This window comes from Bombina bombina, chromosome 3 (assembly GCF_027579735.1).
Source record: "Bombina bombina isolate aBomBom1 chromosome 3, aBomBom1.pri, whole genome shotgun sequence".
Classification (NCBI taxonomy): Eukaryota; Metazoa; Chordata; class Amphibia; order Anura; family Bombinatoridae; genus Bombina; species Bombina bombina.
This window is the reverse complement of record NC_069501.1, coordinates 368,289,024-368,309,276: the sequence shown is the minus strand read 5'-3', so window position 1 is coordinate 368,309,276 and position 20,253 is coordinate 368,289,024. Positions and strand designations below refer to the sequence as shown.

General features: G+C 38.6%; 1 protein-coding gene across 1 annotated transcript in view; it reads left to right on the top strand.

Moving 5' to 3' along the window:
- The window catches only part of DIPK2B (divergent protein kinase domain 2B), a 224,595-nt gene that overhangs the window by 72,553 nt on the left and 131,789 nt on the right, over nucleotides 1–20,253 (top strand). The window contains exon 2 of the mRNA XM_053706501.1: nucleotides 12,975–13,239. Within this exon, the coding sequence (XP_053562476.1) occupies nucleotides 12,975–13,239 (265 nt within the window). The remainder of the gene's footprint in view (nucleotides 1–12,974; nucleotides 13,240–20,253) is intronic.

Sequence of the window (20,253 nt, the reverse complement as noted above, 5' to 3'; positions counted from 1 at the left end):
TCAGCGATGTTAGGGAGGGCAGATTAGGGGTTAAATACTATTTCTTATAGGGTTATTGAGGCGGGAGTGAGGCGGATTAGGGGTTAATACATTTATTATAGTAGCGGTGAGATGCGGTCGGAAGATTAGGGGTTAATTATTGTAGGTAGCTGGCGGCGACGTTGTGGGGGGCAGATTAGGGGTTAATAAATATAATATAGGGGTCGGCGGTGTTAGGGGCAGCAGATTAGGGGTACATAGGGATAATGTAGGTAGCGGCGGTGTACGGAGCGGCAGATTAGGGGTTAAAAATAATATGCAGGGGTCAGCGATAACGGGGTCGGCAGATTAAGGGTTAATAAGTGTAAGGTTAGGGGTGTTTAGACTCGGGGTACATGTTAGGGTGGTAGGTGCAGACGTAGGAAGTGTTTCCCCATAGGAAACAATGGGGCCGCGTTAGGAGCTGAACGCTGCTTTTTTGCAAGTGTTAGTTTTTTTTCAGCTCAAACAGCCCCATTGTTTCCTATGGGGGAATCGTGCACGAGCACGTTTTTGAAGCTGGCCGCGTCCGTAAGCACCGCTGGTATCGAGAGTTGCAGTTGCGGTAAATATGCTCTACGCTCCTTTTTTGGAGCCTAACGCAGCTTTTCTGTGAACTCTAAATACCAGCGGTATTTAAAAGGTGCGGCCAGAAAAAAGCATGCGTAGCTAACGCACCCCTTTGGCCGCAAAACTCTAAATCTAGGCGTATATAAATAAAAATGAAAGGGGTGATCCAATGGATGATCACGCGAATAGAATACCTAAAAGGTCCAGTAGGATAAAAGTCGATATATTGTACAAATAAATAGATACAGATATTAATACAAATAAGATATAGTATAAGGTATAATTAGGGACACACTAAAATGTGAGCAAAATAAGTGTTAGCAAAAACAGGAACTGATGTGAATCAGTTAAACAAACAATGCTTGAGAGTATGACTCCCTGTAATATAACTGTGTCCGGTCATATACCGGTATAAGCTTATGTAAACGTGTACACGTGATACTGAAAAAATTGCCAAAATGAAAAATCTTTTAAAAATCAATTAAAAATCAATAAAAAAAACAATACAAAATACGTGGAAACGTGAAAAATGTGTAAAATTGTAAAAAAGGTAATAATTCAAGTATCCAAGTAAAAGCGTTCTGTGGGTGTCCAGATTAACAATCCAAGTGATCAAAGAAAAATTATATACTGATAAGTTATAAATGTCCAGAAACAAAGGGGATCCTATGTCCAAATGGTGTGTATCCGAATGGTATCCTTATACCCTGGCTGGGATTAAGACTAATAAACAACAAGGTCCCAGCAACAGCTGCAGATGAAGTAAATGGGAGGGGACTTGTACATGCATAACCTTTATGGGGATTGAGATAGATTCAGTTACCTTGCAGTGTCGCTTGCCTCAAGACAATCTGGACAAATGGTGCGAGGGGCACTCAGTAAAGTTTTTATGTCTGTTCGGGAGCTACAGTCATTGCTCGGCCTGCTTAATTTCACAGGCCGAGTGATCCCTATGGGATGGATTTTCAACAGATGTATGGAAATATTGTTGCGAGGGGGCCCTCAGGTGGGCGGAGGTTTCATATCTCTGAGGACATGAGGGACGATCTTAAGGTCTGGGATATTTTTCTCTGTGATTTTAATGGAGTGTGCCTGTGGAGGGAGAAGCCGACTTCTAATCAAGTCCTTCATCTCTTTACGGATGTGGCTGGAGCTAGCGGCTATGGGGCTTACTTCAGGGGCTCTTGGAGCACGGGTGCGTGGCCGCCGAATTGGGTTTCAGAGGGACTAACACGAAACCTGTGCCTGTTGGAGTTGTTCCCCATTGTGCTAGCAGTGGAGTTGTGGGCTCCCAGGTTTGCAAGTAAATCTGTTGTATTCTTGACGGATAATATCAGTGTGGTTCACTTGATCAACCGGCTGTAAGCATTGTCGCCGGCCGTAGTCAGACTGCTGAGGTATCTGGTGCTACGTTGCTTGCAGTACAATGTTGAGTTTAGGGCGGTTCATATCCCGCGGTTAATAATACAATAGCCGATGCTCTGTTGAGATTCAAGTGGGATGTGTTTAGGCAGTTAGCACCAAATGCAGATACTGACGGTGTCCCATGCCCATCTTATCTTTGGCAGTTGGTGGTCCCTGGGAGACACTGTTGCCCTAAGTGCAGGCAGGGCCGGATTTCCCATTAGGCACAGTAGGCATGTGCCTACAGGCGCCTTGCAGTGAGGGGCGCCTGCCTGTCAGTAATAAAAAAAATAAAAAAGGGCATTCATTTTAGTAAGAATTGTGCTGCCAGGTGCTTACAGAGTCGATTGTTTCATTGGGAATATGTTACAGCAGTTGAGGGAGCCATTAAGGAGAGAGGGGCAAAGATTAAAACTAAACCCCTCCCATTTTCGCCAGGCATGTTTAGTTTCACTTTTATTTTATGTACTTCTGTTGCCTCACACAGCCAAGCTCCATGCTGATGTGGTGCAGACACTTTTTGTTGAAGCAATGAAAGCTTCAGAACAACAGGTTAGGACTGTACAAGGCTTCTAATGCTGCCTAGAATGACAACATAACAAGCAGATCACTTTAACCCCTTGGCTACCAGAGAGGATTGCAGTGAATTCACTTGTTATGTGCTGTAGTGCATTTTGATAGCCAGGGGGTTAAATTCTGCTTCAGGATGAATGTTTTTGTTCTATAAAGGCATTGGAGGTGAGGAGGTTATGTGCTGCTCTGCTCTTTATTACAAGCTGCCAATTGTGATTTACAGCCTTTAGGGCACTTTGACAACAAAGTTTGTAGACTGTAAGGCTGTAAAATGTGTGTGTGTAAACCACTCACATGGCATATTTGTTTGTATGTATGTATATGTATCAGTATATATATATATATATATACATACATACACACACACATCACATTAAAAATTGTTAATCTGTTCTTTTATCAAGTAAGTGTGGTATTTTTGTATTGTGGTAAATTGAATTTCTAATTTTAAACACATTTGTTGACCCCTGGATTACATATAATCTACAACATTCCATGTTTTCCTTTGAGAGCAACATCATATTATATTTATATTTCAGAACAAAATAAATGTAACATCTGTGTGTATTTGTACCAAAAATATCAGAATTCACAAGATTTTTTTCATGTAGTGGAAAAAATACCTACATTTTATATTTTCTTCCACTGGCTGCACAGGTTGTTGATGAGCTTGCATACTGCTAGTTTTAATATTGCTATTGATTACACAAAACTGTGTTTAACTCCAACAAAATGTTAAGCACATAGTCAAAGTCATCTCCAGAAAAGCAATACACTAATGGCTTGTCAATAAACATGTCCTATGAGCACATCTGGGTCTGCACAGATGTGTATTGCTATCTTAGAACTGACATTGACTATGTGTTTAACTCTTTTGCAAGAGGCTAACACACTTCTGTGCAAGCACTAGTGCAATAATAAAATGCCCTAGCAAACTGTCACATTTTATGTCCCTTTAAATAGGGTTTTCTTTAGAATATTTTGCATTAAAAGTTTAACATGATTTGTTTTTGTTATACATAATAGAAATTGTATGGCCATTTGAGTCAAGTGAATATTGATTTTTGGTGTAGCTTCCATTACAAAAAATATTGCAATTGGTGTGTGTATTTGTGCATCTCCATAAAAGGGAAAATGTAATTTTACATCTAATATTTATTTTTAGTTGTCCTAAATAATAATAAAAAAAGTTTGTGCTTATAGCATAACAACTAGCTTAGCCCTAACATGTTTCGCCACCAACGTGACTTTCTCAAAGGGTCACGCTATAAGCACAACTTTTTAAATAGCAGGTTGTTATGAGGAATTGCCGTACCCAATAGCTTTGCTAATAGTTCTGACACATGTTGTTTAACGGCTGATAGCCGATAATATGAATGTATTGTGGGCAGTATCATCATTTTAGCTAGCGGGCTAACTATTTCCTCAGCTGTTTTTATGATAATCAAAGTTAAAGGGACACTGAACCCAAATTTTTTATTTTGTGATTCAGAAAGAGCATGCAATTTTAAGCAACTTTCTAATTTGCTCCTATTATCAATTTTTCTTCGTTCTCTTGCTATCATTATTTGAAAAAGAAGGCATCTAAGCTTTTTTTTGGTTTCAGTACTCTGGACAGCACTTTTTTATTGGTGGATGGATTTATCCACCAATCAGCAAGGACAACCCAGGTTGTTCACCAAAAATGGGCCGGCATCTAAACTTACATTCTTGCATTTCAAATAAAGATACCAAGAGAATGAAGAAAATTTGATAATAGGAGTAAATTCGAAATTTGCATAAAATTTCATGCTCAATCTGAATCACGAAATTCAATTTTTGGGTACAGTGTCCCTTTAATTGCTGAATAGAACGATGATATAGTTATTTGGTGCTTTAATCTGTAAACCAACGGATTAAACATTGTAAAGTTACTGTGCATCTTAATTTGTATACCAGTTGATCTAACTATATAATTTTAAAACGGAAGACTATAGAAAGTGGACTCATATATTAGTTGTATCGATCTCTCTATAAAAACTTACTTAACGTACCAACTGTTGAAGCAAGTAGAAGTAGTTATATCATAATGCAGGATAAAAAACCTGCTGGAAATAAAATATAAAGACGCATGCCATAGTTAATTTAATTTATACGAATGAACTTGTAATCGGGAGATAATAAGAGCACTAATATAAGTCACTAGCAGATCTCAATATACTCAGGATATAGGAGTGTATACATTATTTCGAACACTGGCATTACCAACAACTATAGATAACAGTGAATGAAGGAGGATTATAATATCCTCTTCATTCTCATAGAGCATTACGAGTGGCCACATAGTAACGCATATTCAATCTAGCAATCAATAAATGTTACAAAGTACACTAAAGTTGAGATGAGAATCTTTATGCACAGCAAATAACGCCATTAGAGTGTACTATTAATTTTTGCAAGTTGAATATCAATGTTCAGTCGCACCAAACACCTGTGAAAACACCCAATACTACCTAGTATCATTTAGTTACAAAGGGTATTTTTTCTTGACTATGGATTTTTCATCCTAGGTTAAGAATAAACCATATCAGCAATTCTCTATGTCTAATATAACACGCTGAATATTATATCCTCATTTACACTCTGTGTTTTTAATTGAATGATATATGTTTGTTTGCGGACAGTATTTTTTATCGTGATTTCTAATAAAGGTTAAATTTTAATTTGTTACGGTTAATACCATTGTCCTTCCTTGGAATTAATTGTTCTAACACAAGAGCCACCGCCCCTTAGGCAAGAGTGCTAAACAAGTGTACACCATTTTCAATCCTAGGATTAAAATTTTTCCTTTCTTTTCATAATCAGAAAAAGGTGGGACGTCTCCCTGAAGCACAATGTGGCCTAATAGTTAAATATAAATCAGACCTATAATATTCATAGTAACTGTTGAAATAAAAATAGTTAAAAAATCAGTAAAAAGTTTCAATAAAAAGTTTCAATGTTCATTAGTTTGATACCAGATAGTGCTATTTTGTTGCAGAATCCACACTCTGTTGCACAGTCTTATTTAAGTATACTACCAGTGTTACTTGTTAAAAAAGCGTTTCAAACATTTATCACTGCAATCAGTGATGTAGTATTCCTATAGAAAAAAACAAGATACCTGTCAAATCCGTTACGGCTCCGTTCACAGTCCCAGAGGCTTAATAAAACAACACATTAAACACAGTGTGTATTAGATGGATAGTACCTGTTATCTCCGTTGAGAATCTTGATCAAAGAGCGGGTGTCTCACCCTTTCGTGTTGTAGGTATATTACCCTTTTGATGTAATGGATTTTACCAATCTTTCTTGGAGTCGTTCTCCAAGCGAGTTGTACCACGTGACTATTGGCGTCTGACGTCATTGATTCTCTCCCGTCTCATCAGGGTGATTTCTAGGGATCGCTGCTGGCTTTTTGCCAGTATATAAAGTTGGCAATAAAACTTGAAACCTGCACTTAGTGCTATGCACGCAGGTAATGAGCTGTACTGAATGTGTTTATCCTTTTCAGATTCCAGTTTAGATTGTTAGAGATAGTTAGACAATTAATAACCCGGGTTATATAGAAAAAGTCCATAGACCATACAGAGGTAAAAGTTGTGATTAATTCACAATAGCAATATCAATGCCACATGAACAACAACACGTTTCGCCCTTCATAAGGCTGCTTTCTTTATATGCAAAAAGGTTAACCGTGAGTTGGGTAAAGTCATTAGGGAGCTGGATGGATTTGTCATCAGTCATGGCAATATCACTGTGGGAAATAAGAGCTTTAATTGCAGAGATGGGGTCCATTTATAGGACCAAGCCTTAGATCTTTTTCTGGATAATATCAGAAAGGCCTTGCTTTCGGTTATGAACACCTAAATTTATAATCATTTATTTCATACTATTTATAGTGAGTTACTTATAGAGTTAAGTGTTGGCAGCAAGAAACCCACCCATCTTATATGGGGGCCAGGGGTGCCTTGGGCGGTTGCTCTGGCCCCTGGCGGTGACAGGTCATTGTGGAGGAAGCAACGTCATCAGGTGCGCAGGTAACCCTGTCAATTTATAGACGTTGTAGCTAGGCTCCGCCCCTCTTCGCCTTTCCGGCTTGGGTCCAGACCAGCTTAACAAGGGTATTATGCTTAGTGTTGATTGCTGCCTACTGATTGGTTGTTTTTTTATTTGCTCTTTAAGAAAGAACAAATACTGTTAAATAAAATTGACCTAGCGATCTTTATCCAACTCTTGTGTGTTGCATGTTTATTTTATGTTTGTTTGTTATAAAGTTATTATTAAGAGCAGCAGAACGAAGGCTAGGGCATTTAATCCCATAAGCAACTTCAAATATATTATTGACATTGTGGTTATAGACCAATAAACATTTTGTTTATACCAGTGAAACAACAATCATATAACCAACGACAAATTATAAGGGGGATGCCTTTAACATCAGAATATTTTCATTCTGACATAACAGATGTCATAGTGAACCATCCCTAGGGATGGTTGTTATGAATAAAATTTCAGTATTGCAAAAATAAAATTAGTTTGACTAAATTCACTTTGGGTGAAGAGTATTTAAAGATTACATGCCCCAATAAGGACTCAAGAAAAAAAAGGGAAAGGAGAGGGTGGGAGGGGTTTCTACAATCAACAGTGATAGTGATTAGATCTAGGGAAGTCCAATTTTGATGAATTTCTAAATGTGAATGTGCAACAGAAGCCCATAATGGGTGCGAGGACTACTCCACCGTCTGGGGAAACCTCACAGACCGAGGACATTAGTGAATATGTCAATAATAGTCTACTGGTAATACCTTTTTATATATACTGTATATATATATATATATATATATATATATGTGTCTAATATATTAGCCTGTGTATTGATGTGGGGTCTCCTCCAGAGTTAAGGGGAACCTCATATTGTCAAGACATGGGTAAATTGATGTTTGTGGTCCACTAGTGGTACCATTTGATAGTTGCGACATACCCCATACCGGGGTGGGGTGTTCCCAAACCTAACATTTTTGGTCCAAACATAGTGTTGCACAATAAAGATTTGTATATATGTGACTACCTGAAGCAATCTCGCTTATGATACTCACTGAGTGGTTACAATGTTTTTAACCTTGCGGTCTAATTTAACATCTGATTCGGGGAAGTTACTGAGAAAAAAAAAAAATTTTTTCTTTGATTTCATATATATATATATATATATATATATATATATATATATATATACAGGGAGTGCAGAATTATTAGGCAAGTTGTATTTTTGAGGATTAATTTTATTATTGAACAACAACCATGTTCTCAATGAACCCAAAAAACTAATTAATATCAAAGCTGAATAGTTTTGGAAGTAGTTTTTAGTTTGTTTTTAGTTATAGCTATTTTAGGGGGATATCTGTGTGTGCAGGTGACTATTACTGTGCATAATTATTAGGCAACTTAACAAAAAACAAATATATACCCATTTCAATTATTTATTTTTACCAGTGAAACCAATATAACATCTCAACATTCACAAATATACATTTCTGACATTCAAAAACAAAACAAAAACAAATCAGTGACCAATATAGCCACCTTTCTTTGCAAGGACACTCAAAAGCCTGCCATCCATGGATTCTGTCAGTGTTTTGATCTGTTCACCATCAACATTGCGTGCAGCAGCAACCACAGCCTCCCAGACACTGTTCAGAGAGGTGTAAAGTTTTCCCTCCTTGTAAATCTCACATTTGATGATGGACCACAGGTTCTCAATGGGGTTCAGATCAGGTGAACAAGGAGGCCATGTCATTAGATTTTCTTCTTTTATACCCTTTCTTGCCAGCCACGCTGTGGAGTACTTGGACGCCTGTGATGGAGCATTGTCCTGCATGAAAATCATGTTTTTCTTGAAGGATGCAGACTTCTTCTTGTACCACTGCTTGAAGAAGGTGTCTTCCAGAAACTGGCAGTAGGACTGGGAGTTGAGCTTGACTCCATCCTCAACCCGAAAAGGCCCCACAAGCTCATCTTTGATGATACCAGCCCAAACCAGTACTCCACCTCCACCTTGCTGGCATCTGAGTCGGACTGGAGCTCTCTGCCCTTTACCAATCCAGCCACGGGCCCATCAATCTGGCCCATCAAGACTCACTCTCATTTCATCAGTCCATAAAACCTTAGAAAAATCAGTCTTGAGATATTTCTTGGCCCAGTCTTGACGTTTCAGCTTGTGTGTCTTGTTCAGTGGTGGTCGTCTTTCAGCCTTTCTTACCTTGGCCATGTCTCTGAGTATTGCACACCTTGTGCTTTTGGGCACTCCAGTGATGTTGCAGCTCTGAAATATGGCCAAACTGGTGGCAAGTGGCATCTTGGCAGCTGCACGCTTGACTTTTCTCAGTTCATGGGCAGTTATTTTGCGCCTTGGTTTTTCCACACGCTTCTTGCGACCCTGTTGACTATTTTGAATGAAACGCTTGATTGTTCGATGATCACGCTTCAGAAGCTTTGCAATTTTAAGAGTGCTGCATCCCTCTGCAAGATATCTCACTATTTTTTACTTTTCTGAGCCTGTCAAGTCCTTCTTTTGACCCATTTTGCCAAAGGAAAGGAAGTTGCCTAATAATTATGCACACCTGATATAGGGTGTTGATGTCATTAGACCACACCCCTTCTCATTACAGAGATGCACATCACCTAATATGCTTAATTGGTAGTAGGCTTTCGAGCCTATACAGCTTGGAGTAAGACAACATGCATAAAGAGGATGATGTGGTCAAAATACTCATTTGCCTAATAATTCTGCACTCCCTGTATATATATATATGTACTACTAAATGTTGTTTGTAAAAAATATATATACAACATTGAAATTATATGTAACATATTAGAAGTGAGAAATACAAGTCATTGCCCTATAAAAAGAAACGCAGGACTGCACTGTAAACATCACCTGATGATAGTGGAGCTTGTGTACGAGTCGGCGGTCTGTCCTTGCGTTTATCCTGAATCTATTCGTTTTTAATACGGATATTTATCTCCTAACTTTTTTAAGTGCAAGTATTGTTGCTATTGTTTTAACATTTTATTGTACGTTTTATATTTATATGACTATTAAAGTGTAGTAGAAATATTATTTGGAGTTAATATTTCTTCCTGGGAATGATTTATTTGGGGCCAAATCGCCCTTAAGGTACCTGTTTCCACGCGAGCCTTTAGGTCTGAAGACCGCTGCTCCTTAACTTGTCTGCCACCTCTGAGGCTGTGGACATCAATCCGCCCGATCTCATACGATCGGGTTGATTGACTCCCCCTGCTAGCGGACAATGGGCTGCAAATCTGACAGCATTTATCGATGTCCGCCAGACATATATGATAAATCCGCCCCTATATATATTATCTAGAGCTGCTTGCTGGTTATCTCGATGCTTGAACTCAACAGTGAGAAACAAGTTATGCTTTTTCTGTGCATTTTTAAAAAAATAAGACAGCTGCTTAAATATTTAATATTATATATTGGTTACGATTTGTGTGCTATTTAAGTAAATTTTATTGAACCTTATCAGGCAGATATATTTAATTACGTTACTGTCAAAAAAATCTTATATTACTGGGCGCGCTCCTTGGTATATTACTTATTTTTTTTCTAACACTGTCCATTTAAATATTTGAAGATGGACTACATTCTAAAACTGCTACGCACTTATAGTTAAAGGTACATGAAACCTAACATTTTTCTTATATGATTCAGAAAGAGTATACAATATCTTTTGTTTAAGAAGCAGCAATGCACTACCGGGAGTTTGCTGAACACATCAGGTGAACCAATAAAATGAGGCATATATGTGCAGAGGTGCAGCCACCAATCAGCAGATCCTGAGCCTACCTATGTATCCAACAAAGGATTACAAAAGAGAACAAAGCAAATTAGCTAATAGAAATAATTTGTAAAGTTGTTCAAAATCACATGCTCTATCATCATCATAAATCATAAAAGAAAAAATTTGGGTTTCATGTCCCTAAAATCCATGTATTTACATTTTGTATTGTGCTTTACATAGGAACAAGAATGACTTTTGAAAATGCCAAATGTATTCTGAGCTTATAATACCATTCAGGGCCGCCATCAGGGGGTGACAGGGGTTACTCCTGTCAGGGGCCCAATGGGTCAGGGGGGCCTCATGAGGCAAGAACTAAAAAAAAAAAAAAAACTTTTTTTTTTTTTTTTTTTTTACATTTTGGCAGCCACCAGTGGGTACTACAGCAGAGTGCTAATTGATCATGGGAAATGGTATTACAAGGTGTAAAGTATTAGCATTTGAGAGGATTTTTGAGTGTGCACTAAACCACTATGCACAGTGGGAAACAGACTTGGCACTTTGTTTGTGCAGTGTGTGCCTGAGTCAGATGACAGATCACTTTCATTTGCAGAGGAGGTAGGACTTACTTAGCAAATGTTTTTTATTTCTTTGTGCAATTTCAGATTGTAACTTCAGTGTGTTAGTAGTTGTATGGTGGGGCCAGGGGTCCATAAAAACACATTTTTTTAGCAGCAGTGTATTTATGGTTATTTGACAATGCTGTAAAAAATTCTATATTTAAAACAATGCAGAAATGTTTCCTCCTCAATACAAAAATGGTAGGTGCCCTTTTGGCAGATATGCATTTTATATATATACTATATATATTACATTCCAGTTTACTGCCCCTTTATGCAAGGACTTTCCAGATGCAAGGAGGCATTTTATGTAAGATTTGTACATCTGCATAACATGTTATACTTTCAGACTAAGATTGCTCAGTGTTTGAAATGAGACAGGTTAACTTAAAACTGTTCAGTTTACACTACAGCTGACTTAATTTTGAAATACATACCAACAAGCCTAAATCCTGCATTTAACCAGATCTAATGGTATGAGTACCACAGCTTATGGTTCCACCAAGACCATATAGAGTACAGCATTTTCAAAATCCATAAGTACAGCTGACAGATGGGAAGATTTGTACACTATATTTGAAGTGGTGCTCTTGGTTGGGGAAAATGGGGAACAATCAAACATATGTCAACCTTTTTAAAAATACATTTCTTCATCTAACCATCTACACAAATCATTAATGTACAATTTGAATTTACATAATTATTTTTGTTTGCACATTTACAAATATGATTCTTTAAAAAGTGATCTCTTAATTTCTGCAATTTTTTATCATGCATGTCACACACTGTTGATTTAGGGGATGCAAGGTACATAAATGTATCCTCCTGAGAGTGTTTCTGTGGTGTCTGTGTTTATGTCTTTGTGCTTTGGTTTGTGTTTTTTCTGTGGGTCTCTCTGTGAAGGTGGGTGTGTATGTCTTTGTGTATTTTCTGTGGATGTCTGTGAGGGTGTGTGCATATGTCTTTGAGCTTTTTCTATGGGTGTCTCTGTGAGGGTGTGTGTATGTTTGTCTTTGTGTATTTTCTCTGGATGCCTCTGTGAGGGTGGGTGTGTATGTCTGTGTTTTCTGTGGATGTTTCTGTGAGGGTGTGTGTTTTCTGTGGGTGTCTCTGTGAGGGTGTGTGTATGTCTTTGTGTGTTTTCTGTGGATGTCTCAGTGAGGGTGTGTGTATGTATGTCTTTCTGTGTTTTATGTGGTTGTCTCTCTGTGTGTGTATGTTTTTGTGTGTTTTCTGTGGGTGTCTCTGTGTGTGTGTGTGTGTGTGTGTGTGTCTTTGTGTGTTTTCTGAGGCTGTCTCTGTCGGTGTTTCCCTGGGTGTATGTGCAAGTTTGAGTTTGTGTGTGTGTCCATGGTCTGTTCCTTTTTAGGACATTTTGACCTTACTACTGATTATTCACATCTTTCTACAGACTTTGAGACTAATAAGACCCTTTCCGGAAGTGACCAATCCACTATTTAACCTTTAAATTATTGTTTAGACAGTTCAGGGCCCTTCCTTTCAGCCACTGCATGCTGTTGGCATCATTTAGTTGGCATCTTCCTTTACAAAAAGATAATCAGAACTCCATATTTTGTTTTATAAATCTCCTTTTTTTACAAAACTGTAGTTTACCTCATTACTTGTCAGGTCAATGTATACAAGTGCTGAGAGTTTGTTTGGGTATCTGTGTCTGAGTGTGTTTCTTTGCGTGTCTGCTAGAGTGTCTATATGTGAATTCTTATGTGTGAGTGTGTGTGTATGTGTTTCAGTGTATGTGTGTGTCTGTGTGTTTGTATGTTACTACCTTTACATTTCCAAGTTTAAATAGACACTTAAGAATAAAGTGCATATACGTTTTAGTCACTTGGTCAAAAATTGCACATGTCAAATGAGGGGGGGGCCCTGTTCAATGGTTAAGTCAGGGGCCCCAAAATTTTTAGTGGCGGCCCTGATTACCATTCATAAACCATATTGTTATCTTTATCAGGTTTGACAGCTGGCTCGCTCCACACTTGCAGCTTCCTCCTGATTCTCTTCAGAATTACTCGGGAAACTACACTGATGATGGAGAGGCCTGGAAGCCAGTAGAGATTTTTCGGCTGGCAAGCAAACATCAGCATGATATGGCAGACAAAATGATATGCAACTCCCGTAATCCTTGCAAAACCTGTAGTATAGAGATGGTGCTGAGGAAGACACAACGATTTCAAAAGTGGCTGAAAGCAAAACGTCTCACTCCAGAACTGGTTCAGGTACAGAGAATTATACATAAGATAATACTCAAGTCATTTTGTCACTTTTTTGTCATGTAGATATAATACAATCTGTTGTTTTATTATTTCTGGCAGGTTTACAGGTACAGATGATACCCTTTTTCAATATTGATACATTCACAATTAGCCAACTTCATTGTTTATCATCAGCACTTGCATTGGCATCTTTAAATATGGTGGTCACCTGTGCCACTAGAAACAAACACCTAGATTACAAGTTTTGTGCTATAGAGGGTGCAAAACGAACGCAACAAAAGTTGCGTTATTTCACCCACCATAGCGCTGCCATTACAAGTTTTTAAAAAGCCGCATTGTGCGTGCGATATGGTGGCGATGAGCTCCATACCGCACAAAATCCAAGGGCTGCTTTGACGTGCTGGTGCACGCTTTCCCCATAGACATCAATGGGGAGAGAGTTTTAGAAAAAAAAACACCTGAAGCACGTAATGGCGATCGCAACCCCATTGATGTCTATAGGGAAAAAAAAGTTACATTTAAACCTAACACCCTAACATAAACCCCAAGTCTAAACACCCCTAATCTGCCGACCCCAACATCGCAGACACCAAAATATACTTATTAACCTCTAATCTGTCGCTCCCGACATCGTCGCCACAAATAATAGTTATTAACCCCTATTCCGCCGCTCCCCGACATCGTTGCCACAATAATAAAGTTATTAACCCCTATTCCCCAGCACCCCAACATCGCCGCCACTGTAATAAAGTTATTAACCCCTATTCCACCGCTCCCCAACATCGCCGCTACTAAATAAAGTTATTAACCCCTAAACCTCTGGCCTCCCACATCACCGCCACTAAATAAACCTATTTACCCCTAAACCACCAGCCCCCCACATTGCAAAAACATAATTTTTGTAAGAACTTACCTGATAAATTCATTTCTTTCATATTGGCAAGAGTCCATGAGCTAGTGACATATGGGATATACAATCCTACAAGGAGGGGCAAAGTTTCCCAAACCTCAAAATGCCTATAAATACACCCCCCCCCACCACACCCAAAATTCAGTTTAACGAATAGCCAAGCAGTGGGGTGATAAAGAAAGGAGTAGAAATCATCAACAAAAGAAATTTGGAAATAATTGTGCTTTATACAAAAAATCATAACCACCATAAAAAAGGGTGGGCCTCATGGACTCTTGCCAATATGAAAGAAATGAATTTATCGGTAAGTTCTTACATAAATTATGTTTTCTTTCATGTAATTGGCAAGAGTCCATGAGCTAGTGACGTATGGGATAGCAATACCCAAGATGTGGATCTCCACTCAAGAGTCACTAGAGAGGGAGGGAATAAAATAAAAACAGTCAATTTCCGTTGAAAAAATTAATCCACAACCCAAAAAAATAAGTTTATTTTCATAATTGAAAGAAAAAAAAACTTAAATCAAAAGCAGAAGAATCAAACTGAAACAGCTGCCTGAAGAACTTTTCTACCAAGAACTGCTTCCGAAGAAGCAAATACATCAAAACGGTAGAATTTAGTAAATGTATGCGAAGAGGACCAAGTTGCCGCTTTGCAAATCTGATCAACTGAAGCTTCATTCTTAAAAGCCCAATAAGTGGAGACTGATCTAGTAGAATGAGCTGTAATTCCTGACCCGACTCCAAATAAGCTTGATGAATCAAAAGTTTCAACCAAGAAGCCAAGGAAATAGCAGAAGCCTTCTGACCTTTCCTAGGACCAAAAAATAAAACAAATAGACTAGAAGTCTTCCTGAAATCTTTAGTAGCTTCCACATAATATTTCAAAGCTCTTACCACATCCACAGAATGTAAGGATCTTTCCAAAGAATTCTTAGGATTAGGACATAAGGAAGGGACAACAATTTCTCTATTAATGTTGTTAGAATTCAGAACCTTACGTAAAAATTGAAAAGAAGTCCGCAAAACTGCCTTATCCTGATGAAAGATCAGAAAAGGAGACTCACAAGAAAGAGCAGATAGCTCAGAAACTCTTCTAGCAGAAGAGATGGCCAAAAGGAACAACACTTTCCAAGAAAGTAGTTTAATGTCCAAAGAATGCATAGGCTCAAATGGAGGAGCCTGTAAAGCCTTCAGAACCAAATTAAGACTCCAAGGAGGAGAGATTGATTTCATGACAGGCATAATACGAACTAAAGTCTGTACAAAACAGTGTATATCAGGAAGTATAGCAATCTATCTGTGAAATAAAACAGAAAGAGCAGAGATTTGTCCTTTCAAGGAACTTGCAGACAAACCCTTATCCAAACCATCCTGAAGAATTCTAAAAGAATGCCAAGAGAATTTATGAGAAGAACACCATGAAATGTAAGTCTTCCAAACTCTATAATAAATATTTCTAGAGACAGATTTACGAGCTTGTAACATAGTATTAATCACTGAGTCAGAGAAACCTCTATGACTTAGTACTAAGTGTTCAATTTCCATACCTTCAAATTTAAAGATTTGAGATCTTGATGGAAAAACGGACCTTGAGATAGTAGGTCTGGCCATAACGGAAGTGGCCAAGGTGGGCAACTGGACATCCGAACCATATCCGCATACCAAAACCAGTGTGGCCATGCTGGAGCCACCAGCAACATAAATGATTGTTCCATGATGATTTTGGAGATCACTCTTGGAAGGAGAACTAGAGGCAGGAAAATGTAAGCAGGCTTTCGCCTGAATATCCCTGGACCTGGACAGGTATCTGGGAAGTTTCTTGTTTAGATGAGAGGCCATAAAATCTATCTCTGGAAGACCCCACATCTGAACAATCTGAGAAAATACATCTGGATGGAGAGACCACTTCCCTGGATGTAAACTCTGGTGGCTAAGATAATCCACCTCCCAATTGTCTACACCTGGGATATGCACCGCAGAGATTAGAAAGGAGCGGGATTCCGCCCAAGCAAGTATCCGAGATACTTCTTTCATAGCTTGGGGACTGTGAGTCCCACCCTGATGATTAAGATATGCCACTGTTGTGATATTGTCTGTCTGAAAACAATTGAACGGTTCTCTATTTAACAGAGGCCAAAACTGAAGAGCTCTGAGAATTGCACAGAGTTCTAAAATATCTATTGGTAATCTCGCCTCTTGAGATTTCCAAACCCCTTGTGCTGTCAGAGATCCCCAAACAGCTCCCCAACCTGAAAGACTTGCATCTGTTGTGATCACAGTCCAGGTTGGCCGAACAAAAGAAGCCCCTTGAACTAAACGATGGTGATCTATCCACCACGTCAGAGAGTGTCGTACATTGGGATTTAAGGATATTAACTGTGATATCTTTGTATAATCCCTGCACCATTGGTTCAGCATACAAAGCTGTAGAGGTCTCATGTGAAAACGAGCAAAGGGGATCGCGTCCAATGCGGCAGTCATGAGACCTAAAACTTCCATGCACATAGCCACTGAAGGGAATGACTGAGACTGAAGGTGCCGGAAGGCTGCAACCAATTTTAAACTTCTCTTGTCTGTTAGAGACAGAGTCATGGACACTGAATCTATCTGGAAACCTAAAAAGGTGACCCTTGTCTGAGGAATCAAGAAACTTTTTGGTAAATTGATCCTCCAACCATGTTTCCGAAAAAAAAACAACACTAGTTGATTTGTGTGAGATTCTGCAGTACGTAAAGACTGAGCTAGTACCAAGATATCGTCCAACTAAGGAAACACCGCAATAGCCTGTTCTCTGATTACAGAGAGTAGGGCCCCCAGAACCTTTGAAAAGATTATTGGAGCTGTTGCTAGGCCAAATGGAAGAGCAACAAATTGGTAATGCTTGTCTAGAAAAGAGAATCTCAGAAACTGATAATGTTCTGGATGAATCAGAATATGAAGGTATGCATCCTGCAAGTCTATTGTGGACATATAATGTCCTCTCTGAACAAAAGGCAGAATAGTCCTTAAAGTCACTATCTTGAAAGTTGGTACTCTTACATAACGATTCAAAATTTTCAGATCCAGAACTGGTCTGAATAAATTTTCCATTTTTGGGACAATGAATAGATTTGAATAAAACCCCAAACCTTGTTCCTGAAAAGGAACTGGGATGATTACCCCTGAAGACTCCAGGTCTGCAACACACTTCAGGAAAGCCTGAGCTTTTACTGGATTTGCTGGGATACGTGAGAGAAAAAATCTTCTCACAGGAGGTCTTACTCTGAATCCTATTCGATACCCTTGAGAGACAATGCTCTGAATCCATTGATTTTGGACAGATTTTATCCAAATATCCTTGAAAAACCTTAATCTGCCCCCTACCAGCTGAGCTGGAATGAGGGCCGCACCTTCATGCGGACTTAGGGGCTGACTTTGGTTTCCTAAATGGCTTGGATTTATTCCAATTTGAGGATGGCTTCCAATTGGAAGCAGATTCCTTGGGGGGAGGATTGAGTTTTTATTCCTTATTCTGACGAAAGGAACGAAAACGGTTAGAAGCCTTAGATTTACCCTTAGGTTTTTTATCCTGAGGCAGAAAAACGCCCTTTCCCCCAGTGACAGTTCAAATAATAGAATCCAACTGAGAACCAAATAAATTATTACCTTGGAAAGAAAGAGATAGTAATCTAGATTTAGATGTCATATCAGCATTCCAAGATTTAAGCCACAAAGCTCTTCTAGCTAATATAGCTAAAGACATGGATCTAACATCAATTTTGATAATATAAAAAATGGCATCACAAATAAAATTATTAGCATATTGCAGTAAGCGAATAATGCTAGATAAGTCAGAATCCAATTCCTGTTGCGCTAAATTCTCCAACCAGAAAGTTGATGCAGCCGCAACATCAGCCAAAGAAATTGCAGGTCTGAGAAGATGACCTGAATATAAATAGGCCTTCCTTAGATAAGATTCAAGCTTCCTATCTAAAGGATCCTTAAAGGAAGTACTATCTTCCATAGGAATAGTGGTACGTTTAGCAAGAGTAGAAATAGCCCCATCAACTTTGGGGATTTTTTCCCAAAACTCTATAGATTTTGCTGGTAAAGGATACAATTTTTTAAACCTTGAAGAAGGAATAAAAGAAGTACCTGGCTTATTCCATTCCTTAGAAGTCATATCAGAAATAGCCTCAGGAATAGGAAAATCCCCTGGAGAAACCACAGGAGGTTTAAAAACAGCATTTAAACGTTTATTAGACTGAACGTCAAGAGGACTGGTTACCTCAATATCCAAAGTAATTAACACTTCTTTTAATAAAGAACGCATATACTCTATTTTAAATAAATAAGTCGATTTGTCAGTGTCAATGTCTGAGGAAGGATCTTCTGAATCAGATAGATCCTCATCAGAAGAGGATAAATTATTATGTTGTTGGTCATTTGAAATGTCATCAACTAAATGAGAAGTTTTAAAAGACCTTTAACGTTTATTAGAAGGTGGAAATGCAGACAAAGCCTTCAGGATAGAATCAGAAACAAATTCTTTAAAATTCACAGGTATATCATGTACATTAGAAGTTGAAGGAACTGCAACTGGCAATGTACTATTACTGATGGATACACTATCTGCATGTAAAAGTTTATCATGACAACTATTACAAATGACATTCGGCAAAATTATTTCTACAAGTTTACAACAAATGCACTTAGCTTTGGTAGAACCGATGTCAGGCAGCAATGTTCCAGCAGAAACTTCTGAGGCAGGATCAGATTGAGACATCTTGCAAAATGTAAGAGAAAAAACAACATATAAAGCAAAATTATCTATTTCCTTATATGACAGTTTCAGGAATGGGAAAAAATGCAAATAGCATAGCCCTCTGATAGAGAAAAAGTCAAGAGGCAAACATAAATGGGGTATTGAAATAATGAAAAAGTTTGGCACCAAGTATGATGCACAACGTAACTTAAATAGCGGTGTTCCCGCCGATCTTAGCTTGTTCGCGTTCGCCGCGGCGGGCGAACATATGCGATGTTCGATCCGCCCCCTATTCGTCATCATTGCGTAAACTTTGACCCTGTAATCTCACAGTCTGCAGACACATTTCAGCCAATCAGCAGCAGACACTCCCTTCCAGACCCTCCCAGCTTCTGGGCAGCAGCCATTTTAGATCCATTACGGTCCTGCATTCTTAGTGAGAGGAGGGATAGTGCTGCTGTTGCTGATTTTATAGGGAAATTGATAGCTAGGCTAGTGTATTCAGTGTCCACTACAGTCCTGAAGGACTCATCTGATCTCTGCTGTAAGGACAGCACCCCAAGAAGCCCTTTTTAGGGCTAGAACTTCAGCCCAAAAAGCCCTTTTTAGGGCTAGAACTTCAGTCTTTTTTTTTTTTGTTTTTTTTTTAAATCTAATTGCATTTGCCTGCCTGTCAGCCTGTGTGTGAGGCTCACAGCATATACTGTGCCTACTTGCTCACTGCAACCACTCATATCTGGTGTAACATTAGTGTAAATTAAAAAAAAACTTTTACATCAGTTTGCTAGTGTAATTTAATTTCATTTTCCATCAGGCCTGTGTGTCAGGCCCACAGCATATACTGTGATTAATTGCTCTGTGCCACCACTCATATCTGGTGTAACATTAGTGTAAATTTTTTTAAAAAAAACTTTTACATCAGTTTGCTAGTGTAATCTAATTTCATTTTCCATCAGGCCTGTGTGTCAGGCCTACAGGATATACTGTGATTAATTGCTCTGTTTTCAACCACTCATATCTGGTGTAACTTTAGTGTAAATTTTAAAAAAAAAAACTTTTACATCAGTCTGCTAGTGTAATCTAATTTCAGTTGCCAAGCCAGCCTGCCACTGCCAGCCTCAGTGCCACCACTCATATCTGTTGTAACATTAGTGTAACTTTTTTTAAAAAAAACTTTTACATCAGTGAGTCTGCTAGTGTTATTTAATTTTAGTTGCCAGGCCAGCCTGCCACTAGTGCCAGCCCGTGTGTCAGGCTCCCAGCATATACTGTGCCTACTTCCATCCTCAGTGCCACCACTCATATCTGTTGTAACATTAGTGTAACTTTTTAAAAAAAAACTTTTACATCAGTCTGCTAGT